The sequence below is a fragment of the Pholis gunnellus genome (assembly GCF_910591455.1).
Source record: "Pholis gunnellus genome assembly, chromosome: 3".
Lineage (NCBI taxonomy): Eukaryota > Metazoa > Chordata > Actinopteri > Perciformes > Pholidae > Pholis > Pholis gunnellus.
In genome coordinates this window covers 9,813,443-9,831,714 of record NC_136529.1, presented here as the reverse complement: position 1 = coordinate 9,831,714, position 18,272 = coordinate 9,813,443, and the positions used below count along the sequence as shown (strand labels likewise).

General features: G+C 43.3%; 1 protein-coding gene across 1 annotated transcript; it reads left to right on the top strand.

The window, feature by feature from the left end:
• The first annotated feature begins 5,244 nt into the window (after positions 1–5,244).
• Positions 5,245–13,127, top strand: LOC306694164 (protein Wnt-2b-A-like). The gene is made up of 5 exons (XM_079156897.1): positions 5,245–5,459; positions 8,113–8,333; positions 9,175–9,452; positions 9,885–10,149; positions 12,828–13,127. The coding sequence occupies exons 1-5, from the start codon at positions 5,284–5,286 to the stop codon at positions 13,055–13,057; spliced, it is 1,170 nt and encodes a 389-aa protein (XP_079013023.1). The 5' UTR covers positions 5,245–5,283; the 3' UTR covers positions 13,058–13,127.
• The last annotated feature ends 5,145 nt before the right edge of the window (positions 13,128–18,272 follow it).

Below are 18,272 nucleotides of genomic sequence, written 5' to 3'. Positions count from 1 at the left end.
ACAGAACACTGGGCTGGGAATCCATGAATTATAACTCCTCGGATATTTGACATCGACAGTGTCTTTCATATAAACCGTGTGGTTTTATAATTAATACTATTTAATAGATTGTATCAACGTGCACTTGATCTGTTAGCAGCATGAAAGATAGCTGTAAAAATGCAGCGTGGATGTATTTGTGAATCTAAACGTCTGAACATTACAGGTATGTTAGTTTCATGTAGAATAGACAAACCATACATTATTATCTTTTTAAATAGTAGCAACAGTTTTTTTATAAATTGGCAAATCAAATTTCAGTGGAGATGCTCTGACGATTACAGACACGGCATACAAGACAAAATATGGAGTCAGTGCTGTATTGGTGGCTTTATTATACTATCCTATAGCACACTCAAATGTATTTTGTGTATGTAGGCCTATTTGTTTGTATGTGCTCTATGGCTATTTGGATGCTGAATAGAAGAATCTCAACTTTTGCTCCTGTTTGGTTGCAAAGATCAGTTATGAAACCCTTAAGTGGACTAAACTGTTTGTTCATTTCCACCCCGTGTTGCTTCAAATATAATAATCTATTGGTATGTTGGTGAAGTGATGCAATTTACGAGAGAAACTGGGTGGTGGTGATGAGGTCAGAATTGTGTAAGTGCACGGACAATACTCGACAAATATCTCCTCTGTGTTATCTAATGTCACAGTATATATATATATATATATGCATGCAGAGCACACGCTGACTGGGCTTTCCGTCAAAAGCTAAATCCCCCTCCCGGTTGTTGGGGAAGGGTTGGCTGGTTAACGGGACGGGTCACCTCTCCTCTGCTCAGTTCACCTAATTAACATTCCAGTGTGGGACTACAGCAGGGCCGCATCCCCGGATCCAGCACAGGCACGCCTGGTCCTCCACCAAAGCCCCATCTTTCTCAACCTCCATAAACACCGGCTCAGGTTGATGAGCTGTGAGGGGCCACGTCCTCGCCGCCGTGCTCACGCCACTCTACTGTTGTCCTCTGCTGGGACACGATCCACAACACTGAGCAGAAGACATAATAGTCTGTATTTGAATACCTTCTTTGATTGTTGGGAAGAACCCTAATATTCAATGATAGCTTGCACAGCACACATTCTGGTGTCCTTCTTGGTTTTGTACGAGTAGTCCAAAGGTGGCTATCTTACATATCTGTGCTGACCAGAAATGCATTTGTACGCATTGATGTTCAAATTCTAATGCAGGCTTATAGGGCTGGATAAAAAATGATGCCTTTATTCAAGCTACGAGTCATGACCCCTCAAGGATCTTGGCTTTCCTCATGTTAGGATTCCACATGACAAGAGGGGTAATAATTACATTTTGTAATAAATCACAGAACAGTGGATTATATTTCTTTTTAAGTACCCAACCTCGTAAAGTTGGCGAATCCTTTTTTTTCCTGGAGAAGATCTTCATGATTTTTTTTTTTTTTGCTGTTGCAATTTGTTCTGACGTAGATTTGTGAGATCTTTTTTTTTCTCCCCGCTAAGCTTTTGTGAGATGTGCTCGCGATAAGTCACTACATGCACAAATAAATGAACTTGAACTTGAAAAGGATTGCTGCAGCCGCCACATGTCCCTCCTGGGCAGATCTGGTAAGCGCTGTACTTTTACGACTGTGGTGCACAGACGTACAATAAAGACCCCCGGTGTCATGGCTGCAGTGTCATGTTGTGTGAATGAGACGACAAAAAACGAGGTCAAGGAGGGAGCGCGTAACCTGTCAAGAGCTAAACCACAAATTTACAACCGTCTCATTTCGGACCTGTCGCACAAAATACAGCACGTCAAGCCATCCATTTTGTTGTCTGTATCAGTGACGCACTGGTCCCACAACAAAGAACATGATCGCTGTCACCCGAGCGCTCATCTGTGCCGTGGCATGCGGTGGTCCAATCTCTTTCTTATCCTCTCGTTCTCTTTTTTTCCTTTTCTCCCTGTCGTCCCCTCTTCTCCGTCCAAAATTAGCCCAGGCCCTGAGATGGGCCTAGAATAGGAGCTCGGTCCCCCCCACACTGAGCCTCTTTAAGACCACAGCTGGAGCTGGCTCAAAGCGAGAGACAGAGGGAGAGGGAGGGCCGGATGGCAAGCGTTATCGCCGCCATCACCTGCTCCCCTGTAAAGCAATTTGTTATGGAGTTGTCATTGTAAAATCCATAGCCTGTCCTGGGGTAAAGAAAGACAGGGTCACATGTAATGAGGATCCGAGTGTCGCTCCAAATCTAGATATGAAATAACTGAAGGACAAACAGCTGGGCTTTGTGTGTGTGTGTCTGTGTCTGTCTGTCTGTCTGTCTGTGATATAGAATAAGACTGGAGAATGCCCAGTGACAGAAAGGACAGGCTCAAAGCCTACAAAACATTAGCCTATGTTGTATTGTACACAAAGTTATATGCATTTATTTGTTGTTTTGAAAATGAAAAAAAGTTAAAATGAATCAGTATTTCCTAAGAAAGAAAAAGTGTAATTTGAAAATCCGTACAGATGACAGGTTGCATTCACAAACACACTATTCCATTCTTGGTCCATGCTGTGGTATTTTTAGGCAGCCACATTGTTGCTGACCTTTACGAAGGTCTCTAACTAACACCCCTGGATTTGCACTGATTAAAATGACCTCACGCTCTCACACGCACACATACTGTATTCACACAGCTTCTCATCAGCGTCTCTCTCTACCTGCTGGACGGACACACACACAGACACACACACACACACACACACACACACACACACACACACACACACACACACGAAAACACACACACACACACACACACACACACACACACACACACACACACACACACACACACACACACACACAGCACCGCTGAGTGGCTCACTGAAGTCGCAGGGACACAGGCCAGAAGTGTCCTTGAGGTGGGTCATATGTTTCCACGTTGGCTCGATGAGACAAACCTGTTTCTGGACCGAGACTGTTGATATGAGCTGAACTACAAACATGCACTCCGGTGGCATTACACGAGAGGTTCAAATGCATGGAGTGTGTGTGTGTGTGTGTGGGGGGGGGGGGGGGGGGGGGGGAGTCATATGGCATGAAGGCAACTTTTTAGAACGTATTGTTCATCTTAGGAAAAGGAATATATCTGGCCTCATGCCAAACCTGGAGAAATCAGGCATTACTTCACATGCCAGATATGCAGTAAGACATGTGAAAAGTAAATCGCTGTGTAAATGTAAGATGCTATACTGCTACATGTGGAGTTGTATCTTTAAACAAGTTACAAGGGACACAAATCTGGTTTCAGACACAGATAAATTACAAGGACAATGTATTTTCTCCACCCTTTTGCCAACCTCAAAATCAACTGGGGGAAATTCACATTACATAACAAATCTTTCCTCATACTGTGTCTTCCAGTCCATTGTGATATACTGTATCGTGCAGATAGAGCTGCAGGGTGAATCATTCCAGCATCGACATTGCGATATGAGCATGCACAACGGTCACATCGCAACATTCACACACGTCAACTTCTTGCAGCTTGATGCAAAAGGGAAAACTTCTACAGTTCACAGTTCTCATTTTCCATGACTAATCCAGTGTTTCCCATTAATTACCTGCAGCCTAGGCCCACCACGGCTTCATGATGTATATACGTTTACACTTCACAACAAAAGGGTGGCTGTCCACGCTGCATGCCAAGGGGATTCACTAAAGCACACAATTGTTCCTCTAACCTCTTTACTTTGCTCTCAAAGTTCACCAGATCCATACATTTAACGTTAGAATTTAGGATGAACTTTCCTGAACGTATATATATAATAATCTTTTTACCAAATAGTGTCATTCTGTTTCTTTTCCTGTCTTTTCTGTGCATACGACATCTATTGAATGCTTCTCCGTCCTGGAAGAGCAATCTCTCCTCTGTTGTGCAGTCTTTTCTTCTCCAAACAGAGGGTCTTATGATAGGTGATGTCTTATGCTGTACATATTGTAAAATGCTTTGCGGAGACATATTTTAACCTTTTGGCAACTTTTCAGGAAAGTGATTTAGATTTCTGGATTGCAATCTGCATGCATTTACAATTGTGAAAGTCATTTTGAAAAGGTTTCTTGAGCCAGAAATCTTAGACATCACTACTGGACCAGCGGGCAAATGAAACAATGTCTAAAATGCCCCCTGGGAAGGGTTACCTATCTCTATAGAGACACTAAGTTCCTGTTTAATGATGTGTCAAAGCATGAAAGCTTGACCCCTCACAGCTGAAGGCTCCCTCAACACCGATGACACAAAGGGGCAACCTATACCTGCCTCATTTTTATTCATCGGAAACACCATTACATTTAGATCGATACTTTTCATAATCTCTGTGAATAAAGTATGTATTTAACATGGATGCCCGAGAAGGCTCTTTAGTTCGGTTGCACAACTTCCAAACATGAAGTGTGTTATGCACAGTCCTAAAGGGTTCTGAACTCAATATTCCTATTAGAGAAACACTCCCATCATAAAATGAACGGCACAAAATGCCAAGGCATAACACAGAGAAAAAGCCCACAAATGTTTCAGAGATAATGACATGGTAGAGGAGTGCAGGCACATATTAAAGGAATATCACTGTGCGATGGTTGTCCTGAAATGGCAACAAGTTGGATGCGTTGCTCCCGGGCAGGATTACTTTCCATCAAACTAAATATATACATCTCCTGCCCTGCTGTCTGTTGGTCTACATACCGCTATTTGTCATTTTCAGACAAAGGGGTGGAGGGAGTGGGGAAGGGGGGGTCACAGACAGCTGACGCACTGGAGCGGAGCGCTGCGCGTTACGGTGCGCATCTTCATTCCTGGCTGCAGAAGGAAAGGTGCGCGTAATGATCCACGAAAAACGGCTCTTCCACTTGACGCGCCTCTGATTTAAGCGACCTCGCCACCGTGATACAGCATCGGATCCCCCCCCCCCCCCCCCTCCCTCCCCCCGCTGCTTTAATGGTATTCAATTCAGTGCACAACAAACTGAGGAGAAAAGTTGAATAACCAATTATTGCTGACACAAGACTGTTGGAGACATCTGAGTCGGAGCGCGGGGACTTATTCTGCTCATGATCACCGACGCTACTGAAGATTATGGATACAGACGGAAAACCTGCATGGCTTTATTAAAATGTTGACCGGTGGAGTCTTAAGCACTTTCCTTCCACGTGAAGCTCTTTTTGTTCCCAGATGATGGACGGCAGACAAGCATCAAGGACTTCCACACCTGATTGTGCAGCGTTTGCCAACACATGAAAGGAAGAAATATGTTTTGTCTGATGAAGTCTCGGAGCGTAGCACACAGCAGCAGGGCTATGGGGAGCAGAAACGGGAGAAAAGCCCAACATCACTCCAAACCCATCAAAATGTACTTCATCTTTATTTTGCTCCTGCTGATTTTCACACCGAGGGTGGATTCATCGTGGTGGTGAGTGAGATCTTCACAGTGCGTCTGCTGATACTTAGATCCGTTTTAATCACAAGCACGATGTATTTGTTAATTACATAAATATCTATAAAACTAATAGTCTAAGTTAAGTTATAGAAAAGTTTATAGAAAAAGATTTTGATGCAAAACAAAATGTTTAGATTCTACAAGTTTACAATTTTCACGAATGTTTTTTCTCTGTCAGGTGTAAAGATGGAAATCGATCCTGTTAAAAACGCAGAAAAAAGGGATAGTCGTAATTTTCATTTTGATAAAGGCAACAATTTAGTTAAACATATATATCCAATAAAAGCTAAAGATGAAACATTCATTTCAGGTCACCTCTGCATGGGAATTTCTTCTTGTTTTATTTTTTTGCAACATCAATGCAAAGTGAAATGTTTGGCGCAGTAATGTGTGTCATGTGTTCATTAAGATTAATGGTGTTGGGGGGTTGGGGGATCTCCCCTATCCATCCATCTTGCCCGAAGCAAGTGGCAGGTGCGGGAACTGGTGCATGAATAAATGCCCCTTGATGATAATTCTCTTGAGGTTTTAAATGCTCAGAGGTGAAAAGAACCAAAACATGGAGGATAAGCACCCCCTCATCCCACCCACCTGAAGTAGTTGGTCTCATGTGTCGGCCACACTTACAGAAATTGTATTTGATGTGTGGCCCACTTTATATTTAACCAACCGCAGAGAAGCAGTTCTAATCCTACATTTTCGTCCTTCATGTGCAGCCTTGCACCCCCATAACAATTAGCCTCTGTTTTACAAGATGGATTTAGATTAAAAAATGCACCCTTTGTAAATAACTACGTGACTGGTAATTTCCCAAGAGAGCCAAAAGCATACGTTATCCTATTTTCCATTGTGCAATAATCCCTTATGCAAATACGTTATGAAAAAAATGCGATTAAATCACTGACGAATTCCAGAGAAACTGAGAGAGACACAGAGCAGCAGAGTCTTGGAAGCTTTGTGTCGAGATGATTAATACTTATTTAATCCTGGTTGATATTGTTAGGGCCTATTTGTAACCATTGCGATCATTTAGATGAGCCCCATGTGCCTTTGCTGCACAGGACCCACTTTCCTCCCCCTATGCGTGCGTCCTCTCGGAGACGGTCAGGGGTCTTTTGGCACAGCCGGCATGTAGTACAACGCACAATAAACACAAGTAGTGCTTCTGCTCTGCTTTACTGCTCAGGCAGATAGTCACAGTTTGAACGAGACCGGGACAGCCATAACGGGAGTGGAAAATGCCTGCTACGTCCGTTTCTGTCCCGGTGGCCAGGCGACACAAATGTGTCTGCGATTAGGGCCAATAATGATATCCGGATGGAGAGTGGAGCGTTCAGGCTTAGGGAGGGGGTGTAGGAGATGGAGGGGGGGGGGGGGGGGGGGGGGGGCTGCGCCTGCATATGGTTGATCTGTCTGGCTGGGAGGGAAAGGCCTGAGCAGTCACTTGCACTGTAGATGACTGTCCTCTGTTGATAAGAGAGCCCCCCCCCCCCCAGTGTCACAATAACACCAGCATGTGATCCGCCCTTTTAAGAGTTGCTACAAAGTACGGGATTATGTCTGAATGGAGCAGGAAGCAAAGGCCCGTCACAGGGAAAGAGATGCTTTTCACTGAACGTGAGGAATTTAATAATCTCTTCTACGTCCTGAATATCTGAGTCTCGACAAGACAAAGGTATGGATGTGAAGAAATGTAGGCACGCCAGCAGGAGGCCAATCGGGTAATCTCGATTTAAAAAGGAGAAGTTCAACATTTTGAGGAAATAACTTTATTTGCTTTCCTGCCGGGGGACTGATGAGATTAGATGTGTCCCTCTCTCGTCTGTACGCTGAATATGAAGCTACAAACAGCAGCCGGCCGACATAGCTTAGCATAAAGACCGGAAACAGCCAGCCTGGCTCAGTCCAAAAATAACAAAATCCACCTCCAATCATCTCTGCATTTCTTCTAACACATAGTATCTTGTTTGTTTACTACAAAAAGAAAACACTACAAAAAGTGTAAAAAAAGTGAAGTTGCCACTTTAAAGAGGGTTGGGGGGTGTGGGGCGGCTCATGTTTCTGGCCATTTCTTGGTCAGGACGAGGATCTAGTCCCTCCCGACCACAAAGTTGGAGTTATCGCGATAAAATATCTCACAGTTGGTCAAAAAAAACAACAAAAAGGTCAACAAACCAGTGACAAAATGTCTGCAAAATCGCCATCGCTGACAGTAACACTTAAATATAATAAAACACAATCTATTCAACAATTGCAAATGAGGTAGACCCTGTTTGTTTGATTGTATCTTTATTTACTTGTTATGAACCACTACAAATGTATAGCACAGAAAAAGCTGATTGAGGATATTGATTGGCATGAACACAAAGTTAGCAACGGGGGTAACCATCTTGCAACAAGGATACAAACACTACCAAATCCCATTCGACCCACTCTGCGTGAACCCCGAAACTAACCCCGATGACATCATCGTGGGTTCCTTTCTCAGACTTGACACAGCGCCTCCGGAGCCACGATACAGTGATCCACTTTGCACAGGCTAAGGCCCACAGGACGAATAAACACTATGTGTAAAATTGGTGGAGTGGCCCCTTTAACCTATCACGATCAACACCGTGTCTCGCAGGTACATCGGAGCGCTGGGTGCTCGGGTGATCTGCGACAACATTCCCGGCCTGGTGAACAAGCAGCGGCAGCTGTGCCAGCGGCACCCGGACCTGATGCAGTCCCTCGGCGAGGGAGCCAAAGAGTGGATCAAAGAGTGCCAGCACCAGTTCAGACACCACCGCTGGAACTGCAGCACGCTGGACCGGGACCACACTGTGTTTGGCAGGGTGATGCTGCGAAGTGAGTCTGCACATGTGTGATGGGGCTTTTCTATCTGTGTGGTTCCTTGTGCGTGCGTGACAGCGGTTGTTTATGTCAGAGACACTCGAGTTAATCATCCTTGTAAATGCCTCTGCCGTTACCAGACAAGCAGAGAATTAATAGGTGTCTTATTAAATCAACTCGGTCCTAGAATACAGACAGAAAGAGAAAGTGGTGGATTTCTTTCTTTTTTCACCTTCTCTGGAATGAGGGAAGATTGGGAAAGTGGATGTTCTCCGAAAACAAGTAGCAGATCGAGAGATCCACACTGGTGATGTATAAACAGTAATAGGAGATGTAAATATTTGGGTAGATGTCTCTGGCAGCCAGACAAAGCTTTACTCCCTGACATATCGCCTGTGTTCTGCTTCATTGCGTGAGCAGGAATGAGAGCAGGAGGTGGGTGGGAAAGCCAGACCAAATAACCCCCAAAATCTCCTCTTGTCTGAAATGAAAACACAACCCAGTGACTGAGAAAGCTGCCATCTGTGCAAAATAAAAAAAAAAGGTGAAAAGGAGAGAGAGGTGGACTGTGGTGTTATAGCCAGCATGCTTCTACCGCTGTCTGGACCATCCACCATAAATGGAATGATTTTTGTGCTCCTGCCGTCAGGAATATACTGGAGAAAGGCACTAAAAGAACAGCTTGAATCTTACCAAAGAAAGCAGCAAAACTAGTTGCGGCGCACCTTCCCGTTAACGTTTATAACACTGTCAAATGAAAAGTGTCAGTAAGAAAATCTGCAAACAAATTCCTTCGAAAAATAACATAATTTTCTGAAGGATTTAATTACAACACCTCTCTTTCCTGTGCACCCAGGCAGCCGCGAGGCAGCGTTCGTGTACGCAATCTCTTCGGCTGGAGTGGTCTACGCCATTACCAGGGCCTGCAGTCAGGGCGAGCTGAAGATCTGCAACTGTGATGGCCACAAGCGAGGGCGAGCGAGCGACGACAGGGGCATTTTCGACTGGGGTGGATGCAGCGACAACGTCAACTACGGCATCAAATTTGCCAAGGCGTTCGTCGACGCTCGAGAGAGGATGGTGAAAGACGCTCGAGCGCTGATGAACCTGCACAACAACCGGTGCGGACGGATGGTGAGCAGCAGGGGTTATATTCGGGATTCGTTACGTGGGAGGGCTCTGTGGCTTGGGTAGGAGAATATATCTTTATAAACAAGCTATATTTTAATGCTTTTTTGATGCACTCTGGCTCCTTAAGACATTCAGAGTACACGTCTTAAACATGAATTAGGATATATTATTAGGGATTATACTACCCATATATATATATACATATATACACACATACAGTACACTTCACAACAGGCAACATCATACACTATGAATTTGCTTTCAGCGTTAGATTAGATTTAGTTTCAGGTTCAGGCAGATTGTTTCAGAAGGCTTCTGGAGGAAGAGAACTGAAAGCAAACTCCAGTCGGAGGGAAGCAGAGCTGATCACACCTACATCATGCCGTGGGCAACATCATAGGCTTAACACCCTGTCACCTTTGACCTCTGCTCTAGGCAGTGAAGCGCTTTATGAAGCTGGAGTGCAAGTGTCACGGGGTCAGTGGCTCCTGTTCTCTGAGGACCTGCTGGCTGGCGATGTCTGACTTCAGGCGAACGGGAGACTACCTTCGCAAGAAGTACAACACCGCCATCGAGGTGACCATGAACCAGGACGGGACGGGCTTCATGGTGGCTGACAAGGACTTCAAGGGAAGCACCAAGAATGAGTTGGTGTACGTCGAGAACTCACCAGATTACTGTCTCACGGACCGCTCAGCAGGTGAGTCATTGTGGAGTTTGATTGATATTTTCTTTAAATAGTAGGACTGATGGCACAATGGCAGCTCTACATTTACTGAATGATACACTACTCTGAGCTCAGTGCTCTTATTCACTTATTCACTCACAAGATCATTTTTAAAAGAGTTCGTTAACTCAAATTACGCAACGTTTTCCAAAGCATCCCTTTTGGTATTTAGCCATGCTTACGTTTTGAGATATTTGTGAACTTAGAAATCCAGTAAATATGTATTTACAAAAAAAAACACAACATAAACAAACAATGTTGTATTAAGAACCATTGACTTTGTTTTGTAAGAATTGTGACTAAGATATGTACTGAGACACTTGTCAGTGCCCTCTGGTGGACAAACTACGTCACTGTTTCTAAATTCCTTCTTTTTTTTTTGTCCATTTTCGGTCAACATGTGTGAATAAGCCAATATCACCAAATACACTGGGCTGGCTCTACTTTTGAGTTTCCCCACCAGAATTCTGCCATCATCCCAATACATTACAGGTCATCAGCCCTTTAAAGCACCAAAGTTTATCCGATAAAGCCAACGGCAATCTCTCTATAGCCGACATAATGTCCCGGGTACACACCTTGCTATGAAATATAAAACTATTGTATGTGGTAGAGATGATCCAAATCCCCATCCCAAGGATCGGGGCATATATTGGCTAAAATAAAACTGATCATAAATCAGTTTCTGGATTGAGATATCCCCAGCATGTGGAATAATTCATAATTAAGACATATCTATATTTCATTCAGGTCAGCAAAACACCGTCAATCTATATCCTCAGATTCAGTGACGCATTTTTGTGTTCAATAAATGAATACATTTGTTTCCAATTTTCAATTAAAAGACAATTGAGTATATCGTTAAGAGACGAGTCAAACAGGTGGCTGGTCCTGTGTCACTTTCGAAAAGCTCTGAGAATCAGAGACTCGTCCACTGGAGGCTCGCATTCCTACACAGCTTACCGTTCAATGATTTGACCTTTCACATCCCCTTTAATTCCTAGTGTTTGCTTTACCTTGTTAAGCTCTGTCTCTCTCCTCCAACCCAGCCCCCTTCAATAGAGCGTGAAGGAGTCCACTAGCTCACTGTTAATAGGTTAGGTAAGATAGCGTCGTGCACATGTGCAGGGGACATGACGGTACCACCGGATTCTCCCACTCCTCCCTGCTGTTAGCTTGGTTGCAGCTTGACAACTGAGGGGTAATGGAGGTGTGTTCGCTCAAAGGAAAGGCCGTCTTTCCTTGTTAAAAGGTGATCTTAAAAAGAAGCTTATGACCCTCCTCGCCACTAATCTCCATTGTATAGGAATTCATAGCCTAAGGATACATGCAGGCTTATTTTTCAAATCCTTCCTTTGGTCAGTATTAGGCTCCACTCCCTAGAGCCGGAGGGGAATAGCTCCTCTTATCCTTTTTTTCTTTACTTCAGGGACGCTCTGTTATTAGACATGGCATTTGATCTTAGGCTTAGATTTTACACCCGAGTTCGTGGACATCTTTTTGTTTGTTCTCCGAGACTGTTCGGTCAGCGTGTCTGTAAGCCAATACCCCGCCGAGGAGTGTGGAAATTCCGCTTTGGAAAAAACTGTTTCAGTTTTCAGCATCAAAAATATTCACTGTGGTGTTCAGAGGTGGTCAACTGTCAAGATTAGCAGTTCTGGACATCTACATGTATGTGCTCACCGGAGGTTTTCCAAAAAGGAATTAAGGTGAGCTGATGTGTGACTCGGACAAACAACCACTGAAGAAGAACGGTGACTATAGAGTTACTGTATGTGCAACAGAAAAGGTGCATGTTGTTCACACTTCAAAAATTCTGATTCCTTTAAAGCGGCACTTATCACTATTTTTGTAACGCCACTGGATCAAATATTCATGTGTCATGCAAAATCACCCATTCCTCCTGTCCCCCCTCAGCTCTGCAGAGCGTTACAGCCTCTTTCATCTTTATATTTTGGCTTTCTGGCTCACAGGCTCAGGAGAGACAGAGTTAGCAAATAGCTAGTGGACATTTAGTTTTGTATAGCCTGACTTATCTCCTCAGCGCTAAAGGAAGGCGTGGAGCCACACATTATCTTTCTGGTATAATGGGGAAAACGCTCTGGCTTGTTTGTAACCGACCACAATCGTCTTGGGCACAAATGCAGAGACGGTGCTCTTGCAAAATAGATAGCGGGAGGGGAGGAGAATGCCAGCTGAAATAAGAGGCCAAATGGCAGCTTGTACCCCAAAAAAAGAAATGCAAATAGCAAGATCAAAGGTCTGCTGTTACGTTATGTCAAAGCAATTTGTATGCAACTGCAGCTCATCCAGAATTTTGTTTCTGTAACACAGAAACATTGTAAACATTAAAAAGCTACACAACTGTACTTCATTGTTGGTTAAAAGGGTTTTAGGGTAAGGCTGTAATCATGGTTTGTCTAGTTAAATGTAACAAAAAACACTTTTATCAATATGAAAACATTAAACTTATAGGAATAACACTCATTTTATAATGTAGCATACATGTTTTTCAGACTAGAAACGTATGTTTTCATGTATTAATGCGTGCTGCGCTGGTAAAGGGCTGTGAACCAAATGAGATGTTTCACTATGCCAGAAGAAAACTAAGATTTACTCTCCAACGCAAACATGTACATTTGTCTACACAGGCTCCTTGGGCACAGCGGGCCGAGTGTGCAACAAGTCCTCCAGGGGCACAGACGGCTGCGAGGTCATGTGCTGTGGGCGGGGCTACGACACCATGCGCGTCAAACGTGTCACCAAGTGCGAGTGCAAGTTCAAGTGGTGCTGCGCCGTGGAGTGCAGCCACTGCGAGGACTTGGTGGACGTTCACACCTGCAAGCCCCACAAGCGGCCCGATTGGCTGGACATCACCTAACGAGGAGACCTGACCAATCACAAGTCCTATACGGACGGACTCAATAACCGGCTCGCTAATGACTGCATTGTATTATGGGATGTATAATTGGGATCTCTTCACTGTCATACCTCTCTGGCTTTTGATCCTGTTGACACTTCATGAAGCAGAGACCACACAGACGTTGATGCTAAACTGGAAGTACGGCCCAGTTACTGATTGTGTTACTTCAACAAGTGCTTTTTTTTTTAAGATAAACATTGAATCTTTGATACCAAACGGCTGAATATATCGTATTGTTCTGTTGTAAACGCACCCTTGTTTGAGGCAGAGGTATGAGGTGATGTCTGCTTGTTTTATAGACGGTGTGAGAACATCCTGCTCATACCGATGATCATATTTACAGTAATATTTAGCTTGAAGAGAGAGAGAGAGAGAGAGAGAGACATGCGGAAAGAAAGACAGAGAGATCTTTGGAGGTATTGCAAAAATACTGACATTGTATCATTTAAAATGACGTCATTGTATGGTACTGCAACAAATCATTTAAAATACAAAAAAACACAATTGCTGCTAATGAGTGCAACTCTAACAAACCAGCAAACAGTCGGAGGGAGCTTGTGAAAAAGTTCCTACTCGAATCAGATCAAATAATCACACTGTGAACCGGAAGGAACCGCAAACAGAAGAACAAGCAAGGACGTTAAAGTGGTTGCATACTTGCTGCAGAGCTGAATTTGAGCAGGTTCCCGGGAGAGAAACGACAGACTAAGCAGGAACAATGAAGCGGAGTAAGGCCTTTGGAGTGGTGTCTGAAACATTTTCCATACAGTATCCCACATATTCTGTCTGCAATTGGTCGAACACATTCTGGCTGTGTTTCCTGATGGAGAACTTTATAATTTCTACCTCTGGCTCTTTGTCTTTGTTTTCATTTTGTTGTGTTTTGGCGTTACTCCGACAGCTTCAAGCAATTGTCCTTCGACCGTGTTCAGAAAGACAAAAGAACAGCGTAACAAAAAAAAACACAGCCCCCTCATACATTTCAATTAGGCTACTCTGTCAAAAAATGTAACATCTGGTAAAAACGTTGTGTCGGCCAATCAAATACATTGTACTATGTGGATTACTTAACACCTTCATCTGATGATAAGTCATGCAGGACGATATTTTTGACGTGATGGAATCCAAAGTTGTCAAATCCAGTGCAATAATATTCCAAACTGCTGTGCAGTGATTTGATGTCTGATGAGTCCTAAAACTCATGGATTTATCAGATAAAACAGACAGGAGGAGCACCTACAGTATTAAATATTGTCTTATATATACACACAGTAATTGTTAACAATCATAGGACATTATTTTAAAAAACAGCTGATGTTTGTTTTCATTTAACATCCAATAGTGCCACCAACATGTAAACTTCAGTCATATAACATATTATAGCTCCATACTATTTTCTAAATCAGGTTATTCATTTTGTATGTTGAAATTCGGTTCTCGTTCCTTTTAGGGCCAGTGCAACTACTATTACTACTACTACTAATAATAATAATAATGTAATAATCGCCGTACCTTAATACTGTGATATTTTCAAAGAAACGGTAAAACTCTCACACTGTTACAACCTGATCAGTACCTTAAACAACATGCCTCTACCAAAGCAGCTGTTTTTGACGCGGTTATCATGCCTGCAGCCTTTGCTGTTCGCCATAACTTAAAGTTTCTCTTGGCCTTGTTTCTTTCTTTCTTTCTTTTGTTTTTCCATCCACCACTCATGTCTCTACTTTGATGGCAGTAAACTCCAGAATGCTATAGAAATGTTTGGAAATCTTACAGTACTTTACTCAGATGCAGCTTTTTCATTTTGTTTATGTAAAAAAAAAAGAACATTCACTACATCTTGCATTGGTGCTCTAAGTGAGCTTTTAAAGCTACGGATCACTGATGTTGAGGCACATTTAATTATTTTTAACTTGGATCACTGTCCAGGAGCTTTACGCTCAAGCAAATGTGTTTGTTTTTTTTACCCTTGTGTGCTGTTTGGTCTCAGTTGGTGAACTGAAACTTTAGCGATATATAAAGAGATTTTCCGTTGATGTGATGAAGGTTCAGTGTGTCAGTGACCAATGGTGGTTCACCTTCAATGCTGCCAGCTTTAACAGACACAACCACACCACAGCTGTGTGCCTCCAACAGTTTGCGCTGCCAACAACGTATAATGCTACTTCTCTCAAACTAAAAGGCCTGAGAATGTACATTAAAAAACATTTATATGCTGCTAAATTGTCGCAGATCTTAACTAGAACTGAGCAGCAAGATATGTACTGTAAAGCTGAAGATCCTAATTATACAGGAAAATATTAAAAACACAAGTTTCTGTTGAAAAGTTTATATTTGTATGAGGTCCTTGTTATCATACACCCTCTGTCTCCAATGTATGCTTCTCAGTGCGGAGTTGTATCTTAAGGTTGTGCAGCTTTCCTCATCACTGTCTTCATCGCAAAGGCCAGCACAGCATGTTTCTTCTGTCATCGTATTGTGACAGAATACTTTAACAAGACAATCTTTAGCAAATGTGCTTTCAGTCCTTTGTGTTCGCATATTCACTGGCTCCGACCGCTTTTTTGAGGAGTGAAGTATTCCATGAAACTGGGCCAAGACGTTGCAGAAGGAGCAGTGAAGTAGCTGTGGACCCCGAGTTTGACTTCTTCAACATCTGGTACTGCAGCCAGACATCATGCTCGGCCGTTGGAGACACAACCCTCAGAGGGGGCTTGTAGATCTAAATGACTCTGACAACAAGCTGTGGATGCTGAGGGTCAACAAATTTCTTGAAGTCCACGTAATGAAGGGGGGGGGGGGGGGCTGTGAACGAAGCCAAATGACACGCCGTGTCAAACGTTCACAGGCCAAAAGTTAATTGCAAACAAAAGGAGCCTACTTTAAAAGTACATGAAGAGCACGTTGGCTGTGTTTTTCTTAAAGATAAGAAAGGTGAGAGCCGTTCACATACAGTACAGTGGTGTGTGTGTGTGTGTGTGTGGGGGGGGGGGGGGGGGGGGGCAACCTGGGCCTGTGGCTGCTCTGGCACTCAAAAAGGTTCATATTTCCATTCCCCAGTTCAACCAAATGTGATAAAGCACAGCACTGACAATTTAACAAAACAAAATTCCGTTTTGAAATTGAACATGTTATTCATTTTCACACCCAAGACATTGTTTTCCTCGTTGGGTGCAACAGTGTCCCCGTTTGTATAACTGTCTAGGGAGGTATTTCCACCTTTGAAATGCAGGTCCCGAAATACCTCACTGGCTCTATATTAAACCCTGTCGATCCCCCTCGTCACTCCTATTAGAGGTCTTCCGGTCTCCTGTGTTTTAGCCCTGAATTCAGTTATGGCAGGGAGAGCATCGAGATAATGCATCGGCTCGCTGTCAGGGAATCCCGGAGTACACTTTCCAGAAACATAACTGGACTGGCAGATGGCGGGCGCAGATAGCAACAGCACATCACTAAACATCTACAACGTTTAAATGTACCATTCTCTTCAAGGATGTCACTTTCTTTCTTTCGTTGAGCAATTAGCTAAACTGTACACACACACACACACACACACACACACTCACACACACACACACACACACACACACACACACACACACACACACACACACACAGAGAGTAGATTAGTAATACTTTGCTGATGTTTAAATCTGTCATAGTATCCGCGCCGCTTTGTCCCCCACAACGTGTGATCCAGTTGAACTCTGTAAAAATAACAGGAGCGGCATCGCAGGCATTCTCTGTCATCATAGTGATATCAAATGGGCATCTCAATTTGACAACATTTCGGAGCTAAAATTGGCCCGGGGGAAAGACTAACAGTGTGGTCCACACGGATGTTTCACATTCAGAAAAGCCAGAGGAGAGGAATGTTGTAATCCATGCTCACAAACTGTAATGAGTCGAGAACAATTCAGCGGGGTGTCAGTCTCAAACTAAACATGTTTAATATTCTCCTTGAACTCGTCCGACTGGTCCAAAACACTGTACTCCTTCTAATCATATGATGAATATCTATGATGTACAGCAATATGGGAAATATGTTGATATGTGTACATTGTGAAAGTATTGCTCTCTAGACTATTTAGGGAAAGTGTTGAAAATCTGTCCCAGAAGTTTCATTGTTTTTCTTGGAAGAGAGCGTTCCCCTCGTGACCCTATCAGCAGTAATTAAAAGGCTTTATGTGGACATGGAATTGGACTTGACTATAGCTGCTTTAGTGTATATTTACTGTCCTTGACAAGTGACATCATACTCATTTGTTACTGGGAGAACCCAGCGATAAATCTCTCATACAGTGTGTTTCTATAGCATTGACAAAGGAAAAGATTCCCACAAACTAAAGGCAACACAATGTGAGTTATATTACTACAGCAATACTCCAGTTAATTACATGTAAAGGCCTCAAGCTGACGCTTATGTCCCCAGTGACGTACAATAAAAGAGCATATTGGAGTCCAGCGTCTTTCTCGAGCATACTTCAGCACGGCACACGGCCGTTGACGCACATGTTTAATGTTCAAAATGCATAATCCCTAAATTCATTCAGCCAACTCACATGCAGCGGATTTATCTTGTGAATACAGATTCTGCTGCGCTCCCTACAACCATACACCAAGTCCAGATCAGCACAGAAGAGACTGGGGGGATGTGACGACGAATACTTTCCCCTGAGAGCCACATTAGATACAGAGCCTGACACCAGCCATTATGCGAAATCCATTTCATGCAGGCCGCAAAACACCAGTTGCATTGTGGCCACTTTCCTGCCTGGCACCACAGAGACCATGATGGAATATTCTATCTTGTGAACTAAAGTCAATCCACCAACAACACACCTGCGGATGAAGAAAAGACAACAAATGGCGTAGGCAGACAATGTCCTCTTAATGAAATGTCACAAGCAACAGAAAACAGTACACGGATAAAACGTTACGGCTGTTTAGTGTAGCAAGGAAACAGGTATGCTTACCTTCCTAAAGCCAATAAACAACATTAGGCTCCACGGTAGACCTTGCAGGGAGTAAATAGAAAAATGTAATTGCCAAAACAACAGAAGCAGAGGGGCGAAACATGCCACAAAACCTCTTTACCGCTCATTAAAACTCAAAATATTCAAGCATGAGAATTTTCACAACAGGATAAAAGCAGCATGATTGACTCTACAAA

What these genes read in the sequence shown, in the direction of transcription:
- LOC306694164 (XM_079156897.1), top strand. Translation starts at nt 5,284, where the DNA reads ATGAAAGGAAGAAATATGTTTTGTCTGATGAAGTCTCGGAGCGTAGCA. An exon ending in ACAACCGGTGCGGACGGATG is followed by an intron (nt 9,453 to 9,884) that starts GTGAGCAGCAGG and finishes CCTCTGCTCTAG; the next exon opens with GCAGTGAAGCGCTTTATGAA. An exon ending in TCTCACGGACCGCTCAGCAG is followed by an intron (nt 10,150 to 12,827) that starts GTGAGTCATTGT and finishes TTGTCTACACAG; the next exon opens with GCTCCTTGGGCACAGCGGGC.